This window comes from Sus scrofa, chromosome 13 (genome assembly GCF_000003025.6).
Source record: "Sus scrofa isolate TJ Tabasco breed Duroc chromosome 13, Sscrofa11.1, whole genome shotgun sequence".
Taxonomy (NCBI): domain Eukaryota; kingdom Metazoa; phylum Chordata; class Mammalia; order Artiodactyla; family Suidae; genus Sus; species Sus scrofa.
Window position 1 is genome coordinate 39,325,632 of NC_010455.5, and position 23,013 is coordinate 39,348,644.

The 23,013-nt window shown below is 37.2% G+C and overlaps 1 protein-coding gene across 1 annotated transcript in view; it reads right to left on the reverse strand.

Moving 5' to 3' along the window:
- DNAH12 (dynein axonemal heavy chain 12) overlaps positions 1-23,013 on the reverse strand; it is a 247,107-nt gene that overhangs the window by 177,472 nt on the left and 46,622 nt on the right. Inside the window, exons 15-18 of the mRNA XM_021069807.1 lie at positions 8,887-9,012; positions 7,353-7,487; positions 6,815-7,008; positions 6,037-6,283 (exon numbers count right to left, since the gene is read on the reverse strand). Of these exons, the coding sequence (XP_020925466.1) occupies positions 6,037-6,283; positions 6,815-7,008; positions 7,353-7,487; positions 8,887-9,012 (702 nt within the window). The remainder of the gene's footprint in view (positions 1-6,036; positions 6,284-6,814; positions 7,009-7,352; positions 7,488-8,886; positions 9,013-23,013) is intronic.

Below are 23,013 nucleotides of genomic sequence, written 5' to 3' on the forward strand. Positions count from 1 at the left end.
TTAACCACCTTACTGGTTCTCACATTAATTAATAAGTAGAATACAATATTTGACACATTTATTTTTATTTTGTATGATAGTCATGTTTTTATTTTTTGTAAATAATAATTTAATAAGGTAAATTTTTAAAAATTGGAGGACAATAGAATGTCAATGTTTTATTTTGATTAGAAAGAACTTTGATTTTAAATTTCCATTCATTATTGCTTTCATCTGTTTTTGCTTACCATCATTTTCCTCAGCATTCATTAGTACATGATCTAACATAACAGGACTCAAAAGTATCTTTTTTTTTTTTTTTGCTTTTTTAGGGCCACACCCACAGCATATGGAGGTTCCCAGGCTAGGGGTCAAATTGAGGATCCTATGTGTCTGCGACCTACACCACAGCTCACGGCAACACTGGATCCTTAACCCACTGAGCAAGGCCAGGGATCGAACCCCCAACCTCCTGGTTCCTAGTTGGATTCATATCCGCTGAGCCACAATGGGAACTCCAATAGTATCTTTTTTTTTTTTTTTTTTGTCATTTTCCTATTTCTTTGGGCCGCTCCCGTGGCATATGGAGTTCCCAGGCTAGGGGTCTAATCGGAGCTATAGCTGCTGGCCTACGCCAGAGCCACAGCAACACGGGATCCAAGCCATGTCTGCGACCTACACCACAGCTCACGGCAACGCCGGATCCTTAACCCACTGAGCAAGGCCAGGGATCGAACCTGCAACCTCATGGTTCCCAGTCAGATTCGTTAACCACTGCACCATGATGGGAACTCCAATAGTATCTTTTAAATAAATGATTTTTAACACCTAAAAAGTAGAAAGGAAATATTCTCAAAGTAAGTTTAATTTCATTAAAATTCATTATCCTTGAGTTCCCACTGTGGCTCAGTGCTTAAGAAACCCAACTAGTATCTATGAGGACGTGGATTCAGTCCCTGGCCTTGCTCAGTGGGTTAAGGATCTGGAGTTGCTATGAGCTGTGGTGTAGGTTGCAGACGTGGCTCGAATCCCATGTAACAGCTACAGCTCCAATTCGACAAAAAAAAAAGACCAAAAAAAATTCATTATCCTCTCTTACCTGAGTGTAATATAACCAAATTGTGTGGAGAGCACCTCTATAGAAGGCTGGAGAAGAAACAAAAGGCCAACTCTATTCTACTGCTTAACAAGTATTAATGACCTAGTGCATGCCATACTCAGTTCTTATCACTGAAGTTACAATAGTAAATACCACCAACAAAAAGTCATTATATAGTCCTTATTTTTCTATTTTGCCATTTACCAATAAAAACCTAATCATCAACTATCATAGTCCCTTACTGCAGAATTTAATTTAAAAAGTATAAAGGAGTCCCCGCTATGGGGCAACGGGATCAACAGTGTCTCTACAGCAGCAGGAACTTGGGTTCGACCCCAATCCCCTTAAGGCTGGTTAAGGATCCAGCATTGTCACACCTGTGGCATACGTGACAGCTCTGGTTGGGATTAAATCTCTGGCCCAGGAACTCCATATGCTTCAGGGCAGCCAAAAAAGAAACCGAAAAGTATAAAACATTAACTCCCTGTAATATTAGGAGTAGGGTCCTGAAAACTCTTATGGTAAAAGAATATAAGGAAAATATTATAAAGAGAGGGAATTAACAAAAAACTAATAAATCAAATTCTGTATCGACTTTTCTAATTCATTTTACAAATATTTATTTAGTATCTACAGTGTGCTCATCATTATTGTTAGTGATTCAGACACATCAATAAATTAAAGATTCCTTGTACAAATACCTCCTTTATAAAATAAAAGTCATGAGGATGTAATGGACAACATGGTAACTATAGTTAATAATACTGTGTTGTATATTTGAAAGTTGCTAAGAGAATAGACCTTAAGGGAGTTCCTACTGTTGTTCAGTGGTAACAAACCCAACTAGTATCCATGAGGATGCAGGTTTGATCCCTGGCCTTGCTCAGTGGGTTAAGGATCCAGCGTTGCCATGAGCTGTAGTGTAGGTGGCAGACACGGTTTGAATTCCACGTTGCTGTGGCTGTGGTGTAGGCCAGGAACTGTAGCTCCAATTTAACCCCTAGCCTTGGAACTTCCATGTGCCATGGCTATGGCCCTAAAAAACCAAAAACCAAAAAAAAAAAAAAAAAAAAGAATATATCTTAAAAGTTCTCAGCACAAGAAAAAAAAAATTGCAACTATGTGTGATGATGAATAACTAGACTTATTGTAGTGATCATTTCACAACATATGCAAATATGGAATCAATGTGTTATATAACTAAAACCATTATACTATTCTATGTCAATTATATCTCAATTCAGAAAAAAATATCTTTTACCCCATGAGGATTCCATCCTACTAGGGATGGATGGAAAGAGAAAATAAATGATAAACCTAATAATTTGGCTAATTACATGGTATGCTAAAAGGTAATATGTGCTGTGGGGAAAAAAAGGGAAACTACAGCAGGTTAAGGAGGACCAGAACAACTGGGGAAGCAAAAAGGTTGGAGGTATCAGATAAGATGTCCAGGGCAGGCTCTTGGACATCATAACAATATGAACAAAGAATTTAGGAAAGGAGGAAGTGAGACAAGAATATATATGGATGAAGAACATTGTAGGCAGGGGGATAACTGGAGCAAAGACCCTCTGGCAGAGGAATATGCTGGCTTGCTTGGAAATGTGAATGAAGGATAGCATGGCTAGAGCCTAGTGCACAGGGGGCAAAAGTACTTGGAGGCACGGTCAGAGAAATAAAGAAGAGTGAGATCATGAGAGATCAGAGATAATGAGGAGCCAGATTATATAGTGAATGTAAATGTTTTATCTGAATAAAATGTGGAGGCTTTGCAGAATTTTAAGGAAAGGAGTAACATGATCTGACTTAAGTTTACTCTATTTGTTATATTTAGAACAGATAATGGGTTGGGGTGGGGCAAAGGTAGAAGCAGAGAGTCCTACTAGGGCCTTTTTATAGAAATCCAAGTAAAGAAGATGTAAGTTGTACCAGTGTGGTGTCAATGGGGGTTTGCCATGTGCACTAGATATCCAAGGGAAGATTACAAGTAGGAAGATGTATAATGAATCTTATGTTTGGAAGAGAAGTCTGCACTGGACTTAAACATTTGGGAGTTGCTAGTACACAGATGGTATTTAAAGTCACATATTTTTTATGAGATTTGTTGATAAGATTAATGAAGTCATCAAAAGAATGAGGGCAGAGAGAGAAAAGGACCAATGGCGGAGCCCTAAACTTTAGAACATTAAGAGGTTGAAAAGAATAAAAATTATAAAGGAAAAAATTTAGTGATACTACTAGTGGTATGGGACAATTTGTTTAACTTCCATCTCAAGATGACTTCCAGAGATCATGACGGAACACGGTTATGAAGACAGGGATAATGAATGGTGCTGATCAGAAAAGAAAGGCAGACTATCATGTGGATAAATTTTAAAATGATCAAAGGATTAAATGTTAACAGTAAACTATAACTAAATCCCTAACTAGGAAAAAAGAGAGAAAATAAAAATTATCAATATTTGGAATGGAAAAGGAGTTATCCCTATAGATTCTACTGACATTAAAAAGATAATAAATGCTTTGAGCAACTTTATGGAAATAAATTCAACAACTTTTTAAAAATGAAAAAAATTGCTTGAAAAATACAATTTACCAAAATTGACACAAAATTAAACACAAAATCTGAATATTCCTATACCTATTTTAAAAATTAAAACTGTTTTCAAAATCCTTCCTACAAAGCTTCAGGTCAATAATTTCATAGCACTGGCAAATGTTTCTCTAAAATATTTAAGAAAGAAATAATAACAATCTTTTACAAAACTCTTTGAAAAATAGAGATAAAACTTTGCCTTCGTTTCATAAGGCCAACATAATCCTGATACCGAAACCTGACAAAGGCATTATAAGAAAAGAAGATTAATACCAACATCTTTCCCGAACATAATCTCAAAAATCCTCAATAAAATGTTAACAAATGATAAATTGAATACAGTAAAAGTACTAGTAGAAAACTTTGTGGTGGAATGAGGAAAGCATTTCTAACTATAATTCAAAATCCAGTAGACATAATAGAAAAGAATAGTAGATTAGCTAACTAAAAATAAAAGACTTCTGGTAAGACAAAAGCCACCATAAAGTCAAAAAGCAAATAATTATTTGCAAAATATATCATAGACAAAGCCTAATTTCCCTAATCTCCCTAGACCCATAGTTAAAAAAAGAAACTAATAAATGGATAACAAAAAAGATCAAATGGTTCACAGGTAGGAGTTCCCCTCCTGACTCAGTGGTTAATGAACCTGACTAGTATCCATGAGAATGACGGTTCTATCCCTGGCCTCACTCAGTGAGTTAAGGATCTGGCATTGCTGTGAGCTGTGGTGTAGGTCACAGACGCATCTCGGATGCTGAGTTTCTGTGTCTGTGGTATAGGCCAGCAGCTGCAGCTCCGATTAGACCCCTAGCCTGGGAACTTCCATATGCCATGGGTGTAGCCCTAAAAAGCAAAAACAAAACAAAACAAATAGTTCACAGGCAAAAAAATATAAATTAATATTAAATATATAAATTTATGCTTAATACTTCATGTAATGAGAAAAATGAAAATTCTTCTAGCAGATTAGCAAAAACCCAAGTTTGATGATATTCTGTTGTTAAGGCTGGCAAGAGTATATACTGGTAGAAGCCAATCAGAGTTAATTACACTTCATATTCTAACCTGGAATTTACTCTTCTGCAATTTAACTTGTGGCCACACTTTCACCAATGTATAGGTGCAAAAAAGAATGAAAAAAATTGCAGCTACAATGAGAAAAGATCTCCAAGATAAATTAATCTGAACAAAGGAGGAAAATAATACATACAGTATGCTATTTTTTTTATAAGAAGACAGAAGGATTAGAACATATATTCACATTGTTGGAGTTCCCATTATGGCTCAGTGGGTTAAGGACCTGACATTGTAAGGATGCAGGTTCAATCTCTGGCCTCATTCAGTGGGTTAAGGATCCAGCGGTGCTGCAAGCTATGGCATAGGTCACAGATGCTGCTTGGAACCAGTGTTGCCATAGCTTCGGTGTAGGCTGCAGCTGCAACTCTGATTTGACCCCTGGCCGGGGAACTTCATATGTCATAGCCGTAAAAAGAAAAAAAGAAAAAAACGGGGAACTTCATATGTCATAGCCGTAAAAATAAAAAAAGAAAAAAAAAAGGAATATATATCCACATTTTCATATGTGTTAAAAAAAAAACCCTCTAAAGTATACACAAGAAGGTAATAACACTGATTAAGCTTGTAATGGGTGAGAAATACAGGAAAGATACTTTTTAGGTATATCTTTTATTGTTTTTTCAACCATGCAAATTTATTAACTATTGAAAATAATTGTGAGTAGTTACTTTAAAAAAATTTTTAAGCAGCTTATAGAATCTCTGTGAGTGCTAGACACAGAATAATGCTGAAAACCCAATGACAGAGTTTGCACTCTGAGTATGCTGAGTGCAAATTTGGCACTACCACTAGAACTACTGCCATCACTGCCTCAGGAAGCTGGATGCATTATTTATTGTCACAAAAACTGTCATTATTCTCTCTTTCTAAATGAGGTGACTGAAGCATGAGCAGCTAAATATCTTATACAAGTGGTATATCGCCACTACCAAGTGCAAATTGTGATATAAACCTAGGTAGTGTGCCTCCAAAGCTTTCTCAGCTAACTGTGCTGCTGCCCTTAATAATATAGGCTAACTGGTGTGTTCTCGTAGATTTTACCCTCTTCATATCATGGTACTTGATCATTACAGTCTTTTCTATTTGTCAAACATCATTCTATTGAAGGGATTGATTTTGATGACTTCATCAGGAAAGAATGAGCATGGTTTGTGGAACAGATTAAGTTTTCTGGATTCAGCTTTGGTTTTGCTTTCCAGTCTTTCTATTTCTCTTCATTAGCACCTGATGCAAATAACTCCACTAGGGCTTTCTAAAATGTCATTAAATGTGTTCATACCTTAAAAACTTTTATCTGCTCCATTACTGTAGTGCACATAGTAATAGTAGGATTCTCTTTAGGTTGTTCTTCAAGTTTCTCTTCTTCTCCCAGAGATCCTCTTTTTGCTGCCTTTCTTCTTTCTTGTAATTCCTTCTTTTGCTTTGTTTGGAAAAATTTCAGTGTCTTAAAAATTTCTCGAGAAAACTCATCTACATCAGCTTCCATACTTTCTCCATTAAGGTCCAAAAACCCTCCATCCATCCACCTGAATTGAAAGAAAAGATAATACTAAATTCAGAAAATTTTGGTGTCTGATGGGGCCTTAGAGATTCTTTAGGGTAGGTGCTTCATTTTATAAGAGCAATAATTGAGAACAAGAGCAGTTAACAGTTTTTCTCAGTCACCCAGCTAGGGCTGATGATAAAGACTAAAATCATCGCTTCAGCTATTCTGCATGTGGTAAAATAAGAATCAGGCTGTAAATGGACAACTAACAGTGTCTAAATGCAGATTTGACCCCAAACTTGTAATTTTTTAATTAATTACATTTAAAAAATGAATCTACTATAGAAAACCCAAGTAAGACTTAATTTAGATATTATATTAGTAAAGCCAAGTGGTAGCTTAACAACATTTGATGCTTCTCCTATATGATATTTGGTTCTTCTTCAAAACAGACAGGTAAGTCCTACTTTTAAACACTTATCCAGCAAAATAACAACAATAAAAATCAATGTACAGTTTATACATTTTTAATATAATTTCCTTAATTTTTCATTGTATTACCAGAAATTACCGTTTTTCTGTTCGCTGCCACTTCAAAACCAAATTAAAAAACTTCTGATAGGGCTCGATGTTAACTTTTAATTTATCCAGTTCAGGATATTTTGTCAGTTCCCATTTGAAAAGTTCCTCTTCTTTATTAATAAACTGAACAGCTTCTTCAGATTCCTGAATTCGTTTTTGTAGTTGTCTTACATCTGTCACATACTGAAAGCAAACAATTTTCTATCTCAAGAAATATCCACGTAATGTTATAAAAATAAGATTATATAATACTGCATAGGCTGTGTCCTTGCATTTATATAGCAACTTTAAATACCAATTTCAAAACATTACTATGACAAAAAGCAAAATATATGGTTATGTCTATTTTATAAATAGAAAATTAAGTCACAAAAATGACTAAGTAATTAGCAGCAGTTCCAGGCCTAAGCGTCAGGCCCCTGTTGCCTTAGTAAGCACACATTTTCTGTATTTTTACATTAATGAAAACATGTCCTGTATTAATCTATAAGCCTACCAATAGCTACTATCTTACATATTTATCAGACCTGTTGCATGCGTTCCAGTTCTGCAAATTCTGCAAACTCTTCCATGCGGCGTGACTCCTTTTCTATTTCCAAAATCAGTTTCTCTCTCTTGGCTATTAGCTCATTTTCTTTTTTATGTTTAGCATTCTCAATGAGCTTTTTAAAAGACAATTTAATCATGTTAATTATTTTTTCCAAAGAGAAGAATTAGCAAATCTAAATGCTTTGTATAGTAACAAAACCATGAGTGAAGTAAAAATAAAACATTATGAAAAAATAAAACACAGACTTGAAATTGGATTGTTACGATCATTATACAACTACAGATGTGATAAATTCATTTGAGTAATAAAAAATAAAAAAATAAAATAAAATAAAACATAGACTGTTATAAAAATGCAAAGAAAAATAAACCACACAGGAAAAAAAACTTTCCAGTTTCTTCAAAGTGACTATAACAATTATTATTTACTAAATATATACTTTATTTAACAGATTCTAGGAAAAAAATAAAAGCTACCATTGATTGAGCACTTATTATGTCATGAATTATTAAATGCCTTACCTACATTGCTATAAGTATTATTATCTTCATTTCAGAGATGAATAAATTTAGAGTTATAGAGTTTAAAAGACATGTCCAATGTCATGAAATTATAAAAGTCAATAGCTGGATTAAAACCTGGTTTATCTGACTGAACTCCATGCTTTCCATTACTATACTACCTCACTTTCCAGTTTAGGAGAAACTAGTATACATCAAGACTCTTTCAAAATAAAAACTATATTGTCTTTATTAAATCCCAAATCTTCTACTTCTTACTGGGAAAGTGACTTAATGTCTCTGAGACTCATTTTTCTCATTTATGAAATAGGAACAATAGGAATACCTGGGACTTTGTGAGTATTAAATGATTTAACAAATAGAAAATACTTAGCACAGTGCTTACTCATTATTATTATTAACTTGTATAATAGTTCTGAATTTTTCATGTCAGTCCCACTTTTTACAACCTTGGGAGTTAGGCCTAACAGCCTGTTCTAAGTCTGCAGGGCTACAAATGTTTCTAACCCCAAACTCATACCGACACATGAAGTTACTTTTTAAAGGCAGATGGAAAGTATGCATGAAAATTAAACGAACACTGTGCTTAAAACACACACTTCTAACCCCAAACTCATACCGACACATGAAGTTACTTTTTAAAGGCAGATGGAAAGTATGCATGAAAATTAAACGAACACTGTGCTTAAAATATCAGAAAACAGGAGTTCCCATTGTGGCTCAGCAGGTTAAGAATTCCACTAGTATCCATGAGGATGTGGGTTCGATCCCTGGCCCCGCTCAGTGAGTTAAGGATCTGGCATTGCCACAAGCTATGGTGTAGGCCATAGATGCAGCTCAGATCCCAAGCTGCTGTGTCTGTGGCGTAGGCCCAGCAGCTGCAGCTCTGATTCGACCTCTAGCCTGGGAACTTCCATATGCCACAGGTATGTCCCTAAAAAGAAAAAAAAAAGTCAGAATACAAAAATACATCCTGAAAAATATACTTACCTCATCATTTTCATCAAAGATGGGATTAATTTTTGAAGGCCACATAAGAACAGCTGAATTTAAAGCTAAGTCTTCTGGAGAAAATAGAAATATATCTAAAAGGTAACTCATCCGGCGTCTGGATTCCTATAGAAGAAACTCCAGATATATTAAACTATACAGAAAGTATGAGGCATTATGAAAAAGAGAAAAATGATTTCTAATACTCTTTGAAATCTCAATCTGACTCAGATTATTAACTGATATTCTATGTCACCCAAATCACATGAGTAATTTCAACAAGTGTAGTATTATTCATTTGGCTTCATACCTCAAATTGCAGATCTTTGTACCAAAAATAAAGCTTTTTAAAAGTTTTCTCTTGCAGTTGACTTAACATAAAAGTACTCTTGATCCTCCTTGTATATGACTGAAAATTGTAATCAAATATGCAGCTTTTGTTCAGCAACACTTTAATTTTTTTATTTTAAAGAATTTTACATTCTTTATTCTTATGTATTTAATTTAAAATTTTTTTTTCTGGAGTTCCCGTCGTGGCGCAGTGGTTAACGAATCCGACTAGGAACCATGAGGTTGCGGGTTCAGTCCCTGCCCTTGCTCAGTGGGTTAAGGATCCGGCGTTGCCATGAGCTGTGGTGGAGGTCGCAGATGCGGCTCGGATCCCGCGTTGCTGTGGCTCTGGCCTAGGCCGTAGGCCGGTGGCTGCAGCTCCGATTCAACCCCTAGCCTGGGAACCTCCATATGCCGCAAGAGCGGCCCAAGAAATAGCAAAAAAAAAAAAAAAAAAAAAAAAAAAAAAAAAATTTTTTTTTCTTTTTAGGGCCTCACCCACAGCATACGAAAATTCCCAGGCTGGAGGTCAAATTGGAGCTGCAGTTGCTGGCCTATGTCACAGACACAACAATGCCAGATCCAAGCCACATCTGCAACCTACACCACAGCTCACAACAACACTGGAATCTTAACTGAGCAAGGGGATCAAACCTGCATCCGCATGGATACTGGTCAGGTTCATTACTACTGAGCTACAACAGGAACTCCCTGTTCTTGAATCTTTGGTGACAAAGATTTTAGCATCTCTTATTTTTTGTTTTGCATCTTCGGTGACATTACCGTCTTTTTTTGCCCACCGTTAGCATAAAGAAATTATCCAGAAAGAGTTTAGGAGTGAAACTCTACAAAGAAAAAAGGTTTTAGAAATGTACAATACTTGAAGACAAAATCAAAACTGTCATTATTTATAAGTCATGTAATGTAATATGTAGACATTCCAAAAAAATATTCAGATAAACTATTAAAATGTAAAAGAGAAATTAAAAATACATAAATTTTAAAGTTAAAATACTTAAATAAAATTTTAATTAAGAAAAACTTTAGCAATAGCTATTAATTTGCACATAAAAATACATTTATATATTATACTATAAAATATAAAAAGTATAAAATAAATATCCATAAGTTCATGTAAAAATGAATGAATAAATTAATAAGAGGGGGAGAAGAAACAAATCTCCCATGCTGAATAACTACAAATAAGTGATAAAGTTACTCTACTTTAAAGGAGAGCACAAATCCCCTGTTCTTAAGTGTGCCTGCATATAGTGACTCCCTACCAAAGATGACAGCATAAAAAGGAGGAGAAAAAGAGTAGAGACATGATAAACAGTACTTCAGTCTGGTGATCAAGGTCAACATCAACAGCAATAAGTCATGTTGATAATGTGTACCCTTGATATGATGTGACAAAAACGACACTTCACTCTTGTGATTCTCCTCCTAAAAACCCACTAGCCCATTATAGTCATGAGAAAAATATCAAATTCCAATTTTTCAAAACTGCTAAGATAATCAAAAACAAGGAAGTCCAAGAAGAGCCTAAGGAGACATGACAACTGGATGCAATATGGTATCTTAGACGAGTTGCTAAAATAGATAAAGAATTTAGTAAAAACTAAGGAAATCTGAAGTTCCTGCTGTGGGGCACCGGGATAAGGATCCAGCATTGCTGCAGCTGTGACATAAGGTCACAGCTACGGCTTGAATTTGATCCCCCAGACTGGGAATGTACATATGCTGAGGAAGCAGCCAAAAAAAAAAAAAAAAAAAAAAGTAAGGAAATCTGAGTAAACTATGCACTTTAATTAATAACATATCAATATTGGTTTATTAATTCTAACAAATTTACCATATAAATCTAAGATGTTAATAATGAGAAAACTGAGTGTGTAAGGGGGTATGTATAATATGGGAACCTTCTGTACTATCTGCTCACTTTTGCTATAAGTCTAAAACTGTTCTAGGAGTTCTCATCGTGGCTTAGAGGTAACAAATCTGACCTGTATCCATGAGGACCCAGGTTTGATCCCTGGCCTTGCTCGGTGGGCTAAGGTCCGGTGTTGCTGTGAACTGTGCTGTACGTTGCAGACACAGCTTGGATTCCCCATTGTTGCGGTTGTGGCAAAGGCCTGCAACTGTAGCTCTGATTCAACACCTAGCCTGGGAACCTCCATATGCCCAGGTGTGGCCCTAAAAAATAATAATAATAAATAAATAAATAAAACTGTTCTAAAAAGTAAAGTTTAGGAGTTCCCATCATGGCGCAGTGGAAATGAATCCAACTAGGAACCATGAGGTTGCGGGTTCAATCCCTGGCCTCGCTCAGTGGGTTAAGGATCTGGCATTGCCGTGAAGGTTGCAGATGTGCTTGCATCCTGCTCGTTGCCGTGGCTGTTGTGTAGGCTGGCAGCTGTTGCTCTGATTCAACCCCTCGCCTGGGAACCTCCATATGCTGCTAGTGCGGCCCTAAAAAGCAAAAAAATAGAACAAAATAAAATAAAGTCTATTAAGTATTCTATATAATTAATGATATTTCTGTATTAAAGTAACTAAGAAGAAATGAAAAAATTAAAAATATAATTTAAAATAGCATTAAAAATGTTAAGTACCTGAAAATATAACTAATAAAAGATGTGCACAACCTCTACAGAGAAAATTATAAAATATTGAGAGATATTAGAAAAAAGGTAAAAAATAAAAGATATATCATGAACTGGAAGACTTCGAAATGTATGTACCAATTCTCTCCATCTATTTAATGAATTTTTAATCAAAATCCCAACAGATGTTTGTGAAATATGAAAAACTGATTCCAAATTTTATATTGGAGATATGCTAATTCTCTAAATTTATTATCAATTTTATGCAATATCAATCAAATTCCTAAAAGATTGTTCTGTGGACTATGATCATCAAATTCTAAAATTTATATGAAAATATTAAGGGCCAGGAACAAGCAAGAAACTTAATAAAGAATAGAATGGAGGAGTATCAAGACTTATTACTGCTATTACAATTAAGCTGTTATAGGAGTTTCCTCTGTGGTGCAGTGGGTTAAGAATCCAACTGCAGGAGCTCAGGTCACTGCAGGGGTGTGGGTTTGATCCCCAGCTTGATGCAGTGGGTTAAAGGATCCCGCATTGCCGGATATGTATGGCAAAGGTCGTAACTGTGGCTCAGATTCAATCCCTGGCCCAGGAACTTTCATCTTGCCATGGTTGTGGTCATAAAATGTTTTTTAAAAAAGCTGTTGTAAGTAAGTCAGTATAGTATTGCTATAAGGATAGACAAAAAAGCCAATAAAGCAGAACAGAATGTCTTAAAACAGATCTGTACATATATGGATACTTGATACATAACAGTGATAGCACTGCAGAGCAGTGGAGAAAGTATATTCTCTTCAGTAAATATATAATTGCTCACACAAATGAAAAAATACCTAAATAGGACCTCACATCATGCACAAAAATAAAATTTGGGAAGACTGAAAACCTAAACCTGAAAGGCAAAACTAAACAGCTTCTAGAAAAGGATTCAAGAAAAAAATTTTGATGACCCTGGGTAGAAAAGGATTTCTTAAACAAGACACAGAAATCACTAGCTATGAAAGAAAAGATTGCTCCATTTGACTGCATTAAAGTTAAGAACTTCTGGGAATTCCCTAGTGGCCTAGCAGTTAAGGACTCAGCACTGTCACTGCTATGGTTCAGGTCAATCCCTAGCCCAGAAACTTTCACATGCTGCAGGAATGACCAAAAAAAACTTAAGAACTTATGTTCATCAAAACACCATTAAATATTAAAATAAGAAGAATTAAAACAGGAAGCTCAGCGAGTTAAGAACCCAACTAGTATCCATGAGGGTTAAGGATCTGGCATTGCTGTGAGCTGTGGTGTAGGTCGCAGACTCAGCTCAGATCCTGTGTTGCTGTGGCTGTGGTACAGACTAGTAGCTGCAGCTCTGATTCAACCCCTAGCCCAGTAACTTCCATGCCACAGGTACAGCACTAAAAAAGAAAAAAATAATAAATTACAGAGTAAAAGAAAGATAATATTTATCAACAATATATTCAAAAATAATACCATGAACTACATACTTAAAAATGGTTAAGATGGGGAGTTCCCATGTGGCTCAGTGGGCTAAGAATCTGGCATTGTCACTGCTATGGCTCTGGTTGTGGCTTTGGCACAGGTTTGATCCCTGGCTCAGGAATTTTCACATGCCACAGGCACAGCCAAAAAAATGGTTAAGATGGTAAATTTTGGGGGCGGAGCAAGATGGTGGAAGAGTAAGCGATCACACTCACCCTCTCACAAATACATCAAAAAACACACCTACATGTAAAAGGACTCACACAGAACATCAACTGAATGCCGGCAGAAGAATTTAAATCTCCGAAAAGGGCAAGAAATTCTTGACATAACTGAGTAGAACAAAAGAAAAAAAAAAGAGAGAGAAAAGGAATCAGGACTGCACTAGCATTCCAGAGAGGGAGCTGTGAAAGAGAAAAGATACCCACACCCTGGGAAACCACCTAACCAATGGAAAGATTAGCTGAGTTAAAGGGACCACAAAGTTGTCAAGAAAAGCGCAGCAGCAGGTCTGAGAACAGAAAAGCAGAGTGAGAGACGCACAGATCATCTGAACCACAGGCACAGACACCACAGCCTCAGACGCTCGGGTGGGGCTGGGCGCTGAGACTTAGGCTCCAGTGGTCAGTCTCCGGGAGAGAGCTGGGGTTGGCGATGTGGAGACAGCCTAAGGGGCTAAGGAGCAGTGTGCCACAGGCAGTGAACGGTATGCTAAGGGCTGGGGAATGGAAAACCACAGCAGAGGGAACCCAGGAAAAGGTCCAGACGCCCAGGAGAGGCAAGGCGCCATTTGGGGAGGATGAGTGGAGGAGGGGCCATAGGAAACTCCTTGTGCCCAAGCGTGCACACGTGCCCACTGGCTCGCAGAGGGCAGAGCATCCCAGGCTCAGCACCCCTGTGGCCAGAAGCCACTTGCTAGCCCATCATGGACAGGGTGTCTCTGGCCGGGGGAAGCCGCTTGTTGGCCTGTGGTGGACTGGACATGCAGGTGGCGGGAGCAAACCGCCACAGTTATCCGTGACTCGAGAGGTAGCCGTAGCCCACCACCACTGGAGATCAAAAATCACTTGCAGCCCCAACCACCTCAGAGGGCATCACAGAGAAGGACATTATGATGGAACACCACCTGATGTTGCTCTCGCTCCCCTGGAGGCACACCCACCCTGCAGCTGCCACTGCCAAACGTTCTGGGAAGTGCCCAGATGCTTGATCACTGTCCCTCCCCAGAAACCTGCAACTAAGAGCACCTTGTGCAGCATATCCTGTGGGGCTAAGCAGAACGAGGTGCTTCTTCCATGGTTTACAGGTGGCAGGGGCAAACCACCACAGTTATCTCTGGCTCCAGAGGTGGTAGTGGCCCAACACCACTAGGGGTCAGTGAACAGGCATGACTTGCAGCCCCAATCACCTCAAGGGCATCACAGAGGAGGGCATTGTGACCGAATACCACCTGTCGGTGCTCTCACACCCTTGGGAACACATCAGCCCTGCTGCTGCCACTGCTGAATGTTCCAACCAGTACCCATATGCCAGATCTGTTGCTTCCCAGGACCTTGCAACTAGGAGCAGCCTGTACAGCACCTCCTATGTGGGCTAAGTGAGACAAATCGCTTATACATGGTCTACAGGTGGCAGAGGCAAACCACTGCAGTTATCACTAACACTAGAGCCGGTCATGGCTCGCTCCCACTAGGGGGTCCCTGAACAGGCACCACCTGTGGTTCCAATCACCTCAGAGGAGGGCACTGCAATCCAACATGAGCTGTTGTTGCTCTCACCCCCCTGGGAACTCACACACCCTGCTGCTGCTACTACCAAATGCTCTGGTCACCCTGCAGATCCTTCTAAGCTCATTACCACTTCCCAGGGCCCTACAAATAGGAGTAGCCTGTGCCACCTTCCTGCAGGTCTTTGCTTCTGTTGAGAGCCCAATGACCAGGCACTAATTGCTAGCCCTACCCATTGCCTACTTCTCCCTGAAAACACACTGAGCATCCTGGGAATAACAGCCTGCTCACACTGAAGAAAGAGACACCAAATATTCAAACTCCCACAACAAAAATAAATAGTTACCCCCAAAAAATACAAATGGGTATTCTTGCATAGAAATAGCCTCACAAGACTACGGTTTGGCTTCCCCAAACTCACAGAAAAAGAAAAACACACGCAAGATTAATAAGCTCAGAAACCATTCCCAGTTAAAGCAAAAGGAGAATTCACCTAAAGCAGTCAACAATGAAACAGACCTCTGCAGTCTGACAGACATTGAGTTCAAAAGGGAGACAGTGAAAATACTGAAGAAATTAAGAGAGAATATGAACAATAATGCAGATTACTTTAGAAAGGAACTAGAAAATATAAGGAGGTGCCAAGAAAAACTATAAAACTCATTTGCGGAGATACAAACTGAGCTAAAGGCAATAAAGACCAGAATGAATAATGCAGAGGAACGAATTCGTGATGTGGAAGATAGAATCACGGAAATCACCCAAACAGGACAACAGACACAAAACCAAATGAAAAACCATGAAAGCAATATAAGAGACCTATGGTATTATACAAAGCAGGCCAATCTACACATAATAGGAATTCCAGAAAGAGAAGAAAAAGAAAAGGGGATTGACAATATATTTGAAGAAATTATGGCTGAAAACTTTCCAAATCTAAAGGATACTGATAACAAGATACAGGAAGCACAGAGGGCCCCAAACAAGTTGAACCCAGACAGGCCCACACCAAGACATATTATAATAAAAACGGAAAAAGTTAAAAATAAAGAGAGGATTTTAAAGGCAGCAAGAGAAAGCAAATCATTAATTATGAGGGAACCCCAATAAGGCTATCAGCTAATTTCTCTACAGAAACTCTACAGGCCAGAAGGGAGTGGCAAGATATATTTAAAGTGCTGAAAGGAAAAAAATCTGCAACCTAGAATACTCTATCCGGCAAGAATATCATTTAAAATAGAAGGGGAAATAAAGAATTTATCCAACAAACAAAAGCTAAAAGAGTACAGCAATACTAAACCCATTCTAAAAGAAATACTGAAAGGGCTTCTAAATTAAAAAAAAAGAAGAAGAAGAACTAGGATGGAGGAAACCACAATTGGAAAGCAGTCACTTAAATAAGCCAGCATACAGATCTAAGCACGAAGATGTTAAAAAAAAAAAAAAAAAGACATCAAAACCATACAGTGTGGGGAAGGGAAGTAAGGAAATATAGATTCTTTTTTTATTTTAATGATGTGTTTGAGCCTATTTGACTATCAGGCTAAAGCAAGTAGGTATAGGAAAGGGTTAACATACATAAAAAACAGGGTAATCACAAATCAAAACCGAATATTACCTTCACAAAAACTGAAAAGTACTCAAGCATAATAAATGGGAACCATTCAACCAAAAAAAAGAAAAGAAGAAAAGAGAAACATAGAATCAACTGGAAAACAAGGTTTTAAAATGGCAATAAATACATATCTACCAATAATCACATGAAATGTCAATGGACTGATGCTCCACTCAAAAGGCACAGAGTGGAAGATTGGATAAAAAAGAAAAAAACCTTCAATCTGCTGTCTACCAGAGACTCACTTTAGGGCAAAGAACACATATAGACTGAAAGTGAGGGGATGGGAAAAGGTATTTCATGCCAATGGTCAAGATAGGAAAGCAGGAATTGCAATACTCATTTCAGACAAAATAGACTTTAAAATGAAGGCCATAAAGAAAGACAAAGAAGGACACTATTTAATGGTTAAAGGATCCATTCAGAAAGAGGTTATTACAATTGTCAATATATATGCCCCTAATATAGGAGCACACAGATACCAACAACAAATACTAACAGACATAAAAGGAGAAATCAGTGGGAATACAATCATAGTAGGAGACTTTAACACCACACTCACACCAATGCACTGATCCTCTAGACAGAAAATCAGCAAGGCAATAGAGATCCTAAAGGAAACAATAGAAAAGTTAGGCTTAATCAACATTTTCAGGACATTACATCCAAAAAAATCAGAATATACATTCTTCTCAAGTGTACATGGAACATTCTCAAGGATTGAACACATACTGGGGCGCAAAACTAACCTCAACAAATTTAAGAGTATAGAAATTATTTCAAGTATCTTCTCTGACCACGATGGCATGAAACTAGAAATCAAACACAGGAAAAGAAATGAGAAAAAACTGACTACATGGAGACTAAACAACATGCTACTAAAAAACCAATGGGTCAATGAGGAAATTAAGAAGAAAATTTTAAAATACCTCAAGAAAAATGATAATGAAGACACATCCACTCAAAATCTATGGTATGTCACAAAACCAGTGCTCAGAAAGAAATTCATAGCAATACAGGCCTTCCACAAAAAAGAAGAAAAATCTCAAATTGGCAACTTAACCCACCACTTAAATGCATTAGAAAAAGAAGAACAAACAAAACCTAAAGTCAGCAGAAGGAAGGAAATCATAAAGATCAGAGAGGAAATCAATACAACAGAGTTTCACAAAACAAGAGAAAAAAATTAATAAAACCAAGAACTGGTTCTTTGAAAAGGTAAATAAAATTGACAAACCTCTGGCTAGACTCATTAAGAAGACGAAAGAAAAAACCCAAATAAACAAAATCAGAAATGAAAAAGGAGAAGTCACAATGGATACTACAGAAATATAAAAAACCATGAGAGAGGAGTTCCCGTCGTGGCGCAGTGGTTGACGAATCCGACTAGGAACCATGAGGTTGCGGGTTCAGTCCCTGCCCTTGCTCAGTGGGTTAACGATCCGGCGTTGCCGTGAGCTGTGGTGTAGGTTGCAGATGCGGCTCGGATCCCGCATTGCTGTGGCTCTGGTGTAGGCCGGTGGCTACAGCTCCGATTCAACCCCTAGCCTGGGAACCTCCATATGCCACGGGAGCGGCCCAAGAAATAGCAACAACAACAACAAAAAGACAAAAGACAAAAGACAAAAAAAAAAAAAAAAGAAAAAAACCATGAGAGAATACTATGAACAATTGTATGCCAACAAATTTGACAACCTAGAAGAAATGGACAACTTCCTAGAGACTTACAGCCTGCCAAAACTGAATCAAGAAATAGATCAACTGAACAGACTGATCACTAGAAATGAAATTGAATATGTCATAAAAAACACTCCCTGTAAAAAAAAAAAGTCCAGGACCAGATGGCTTCCCAGGTGAATTCTACCAAAATACAAAGAGGAAGTTTTACCCATCCTCCTTAAACTTTTTCAAAAGGTTGAAGAAGGAACACTCCCAAAGACATTCTATGATACCAGCATCACCCTAATTCCAAAATAAGACAAAGATACCGCCAAAAAAGAAAACTATGGGCCAATATCTTTGATGAATATAGACGCAAAAATTTTCAACAAAATTTTAGCCAACCGAATCCAACAGCATAGAAACATACACCATGACCAGGTGGGATTCATCCCAGGTTCACAAGGATGGTTCAATATACACAAATCAATCAACGTCATATACCACATTATCAAAAGAAAAGTCAAAAACCACATGATCGTCTAAATAGATGAAGAAAAAGCATTTGACAAAGTCCAACATCCATTCATGATCAAAACTCTTACCAAAGTGGGTATAGAGGGAACATACCTTAAAATAATAAAAGCCATTTATCACAAACCCACAGCAAATATAATACTCAATGGAGAAAAGCTGAAAGCCTTCCCACTAAAATCTGGAACAAGACAAGGATGCCCACTCTCACCACTTTTATTCAACATAGTACTGGAAGTCCTAACCATAGCAATCAGACAAACAAAAGAAATAAAAGGCATCCAAATAGGAAGAGAAGAGGTAAAACTGTCACTGTATGCAGATTACATGATACTATACATAGAAAACCCTAGGGACTTAACCCAAACACTACTTGAACCAATCAACAAATTCAGCAAAGTAGCAGGATATAAGAATAATATTCAGAAATCGGTCATATTTCTGTATACTAACAATGAAATATTAGAAAAGGAATACAAAAATACAATACCTTTTAAAATTGAACCCCAAAAAATCAAATACCTGGGTATACACCTGACCAAGAAGGCAAAAGACTTAAATGCTAAGAACTATAAAACATTCATCAAGAAAATTAAAGAAGATGTAAAGAAATGGAAAGATATTTCATGCTCCTGGGTTGAAAAAGTTAATATTGTAAAAATGGCCATACTACTCAAAGCAATCTACAGATTCAACACAATCCCTATCAAATTACTCATGACATTTTTCACAGAACTAGAACAAACAATCCATAAATTTATATGGAACCACAAAAGACCCAGAATTGCCAAAGCAATTCTAAGGAACAAAAACCAAGCAGGAGGCATAACTCTCCCAGACTTCAGGCAATATTATAAAGCCACAGTCATCAAGACAGTGTGGTACTGGTACCGAAACAGACATACAGACCAAAGGAACAGAATAGAGAACCCAGAAATAAACCCAGACACCTATGGTCAATTAATCTTTGACAAAGGAGGCAAGAACATAAAATGGGGAAAAGACAGCATTTTCAGCAAGTATTGCTGGGAAACCTGGACAGCTGCATGCAAATCGATGAAACTAGAACATACCCTCCCACCATGCACAAAAATAAACTCAAAATGACTGAAAGACTTAAATATAAGACAAGACACCATCAAACTCCTGAAAGAGAACATAGGAAAAACATTCCCTGACATCAGCCTTACAACTGTTTTCTCAGGTCAGTCTCCCAGAGCAACAGAAATAAGAGTAAAAAATAAACCAATCGGACCTAATCAAACTGACAAGCTTTTGCACAGCAAAGGAAACCAAAAAGAAAACAAGAAGACAACTTACAGAATGGGAGAAAATAGCTTCAAATGATGCAACCGTCAAGGGCTTAATCTCTAGAATATACAAACAACTTACGCAACTCGACAGCAAAAAAGCCAACCACCCAATGGAAAAATGGGCAAAAGCCCTGAATAGACATTTTTCCAAGGAAGATATACAGATGGCTAACAAGCACATGAAAAAATGCTCAACATCCCTGATTATTAGAGAAATGCAAACCAAAACTACCATGAGATACCACCTCACACCAGTAAGAATGGCCATTATTAATAAGGCCACAAATAACAAGTGCTGGAGGGGGTGTGGAGAAAAGGGAACCCTTCTGCACTGTTAGTGGGAATGTAAGTTGGTACAGCCACTATGGAGGTACCTTAGAAATATACACATAGAACTACCATATGACCCAGCAATCCCACTCTTGGGCATATATCTGAACAAAACTTTCCTTGAAAAAGACACATGCACCTGCATGTTCACTGCAGCTCTATTCACAATAGCCAAGACATGGAAACAATCCAAATGTCCATCGACAGATGATTGCATTAAGAAGATGTGGTATATATACACAATGGAATACTACTCAGCCATAAAAAAGAACAAAATAATGCCATTTGCAGAAACATGGATGGAACTAGAGACTCTCATACTGAGTGAAGGAAGTCAGAAAGAGAAAGATAAACACCATCTGATATCACTTATAACTGGAATCTAATATACAGCACAAATGAAAGTTTCCACAGAAAGTAAAATCATGGACTTGGAGAATAGACTTGTGGCTTCCCCAGGGGGAGAGGGAGGGAGTGGGAGGGATCGGGAGCTTGGGGTTATCGGATGCAAACTATTGCTCTTGGAATGGATTTACAATGAGATCTTGCTGTGTAGCATTGAGAACTATGTCAAGATACTTACATCGCAACACAACAATGGAAGGAAAAAGTATGTATACATGTATGTGTAACTTGGTCCCCATGCTGTACAGTGGGAAAAAAAATACATATATAACCAATATTTTATAAAACTATAAATGGAACAAAACCTTTAAAACTGTGCATCACTATATTGTACACTTGTAATATATAATACTGTACATCAATTATACTTCAATTAAAAAACAAAAATTTTTAAATAAACAAAAACTTTCAAAATTAAAAAAATACAAGTACTAGTATTTCAAGAAGAGAAACTCCAAATGGTCGCTAAGCATATGAAAAGTCTTTGATTCATTTTTCAGGAAAATGCGGATTGAAAATACAGTGATCTCTACCCAACAGACAGGCCAAATTTTAAATATCTCACAATAGCAAGTACAGAAAGGATATAAAATAATAAGAGTCTTAAACACTGCTTATGGGAATATGAAATTGGAACTACTTTAGAAAAGAGCTTTGCCTTAGATATTAAAGGTGAAAATAAGTATATAATACCTGAGAGAAATGCATGAATATATGCACCAGCATACATATAAAAAAATATTCCCAGCAGCATTGCTACTAGTAGCAAAAGTAGAAACAACCCAAATATTTAGAACATTAAAATTAAAATAATAAATTATTATATAGTTATAAAATATGTATACCAGAGAGCAATGAAAATAAATATTAAGGAACATTACATAATTTTGACAAAATGCAAAAGAATACAAATAGTAATGATTCTATTTATATAAGATCAAAATAAAATAAAAATTAGTTTTATTGATTAAGAATGCATTTTGGATGGTAAAACTATAAATAAGAGTAAGAAAGTGACTACTATTAAAAGTTAGGATAGTGCCCACATCCAGAAAAAGACAGGATATTGTGATGGGATTCTAGGGTTTTAGCAAGGTTCTATTTTTTTCCCCTGGGTGATAATTACTGAATGTTTACTTTACAATATTTAATTTAAAATGTACAATTCAGTACAATTTATGTTTTATGCAATATTTGTTGTGTGCTGTATTTCACACTTTTAAACAAAAAATTAGCACACAATAAAGGTGAAGAGGTATATAACCCTGTCCTTGGGAAGGAATAAGCATACTACTAAATGTAGAGACTATAAAAGAAAATACGTTATAAACTTTTGTTAAGGATGCACACATGGTGGAACTAAAGAAAAAAACATATGTTTACTATAGAGACCAAGTGGATACCTCTAGGAAGGGAAGTAGTTATGATCAGAAAGTCATACACAGGGAATTCCTGTCGTGGCTCAGTGGAAACGAATCTGACTAGCATCCATGAGGACGCAGGTTCAACTCCTGGCCTCGTTCATTGGGTTAAGGATCTGGCATTGCCGTGAGCTGTGGTGTAGGTCACAGACGTGGCTCAGATCCTGAGCTGCTGTGGTTGTGGTGTAGGCCGGCGGCTACAGCTCCAACTCCTGGACTGGGAACCTCCATATGCCGTGGTTGTGGCCCTAAAAAGAAAAGAAAATCATACGCAGAGGTCTTCTGAGGTGCTGGCATTATCATATTTCTTGATCTGGGTGGTGGCAACATAGGTGCTCTCTTTATAACTTTAACTATATGCTTTACATAATTTCCATATTTTTTTACTAATGATTTTTATTTTTTCCACTATAGCTGGTTTACAGTGTTCTGTCAATTTTCTACTTTCACGTGTTTAACTTATTTCACAATGAAGAAAAACTATTTTACAATATGTAAATTTAAAAATTCTTACCTTGGAGTTCCTGTCGTGGCTCAGTGGCTAACAAATCTGACTAGGAACCATTAGTTTGCAGGTTCGATCCATGGCCTCGCTCAGTGGGTTAAGGATCTGGCGTTGCCATGAGCTGTGGTTTAGGTCATAGAGGCAGCTCTGATCTGGCGTTGCTGTGGCTCTGGCACAGGCCGGTGGCTACA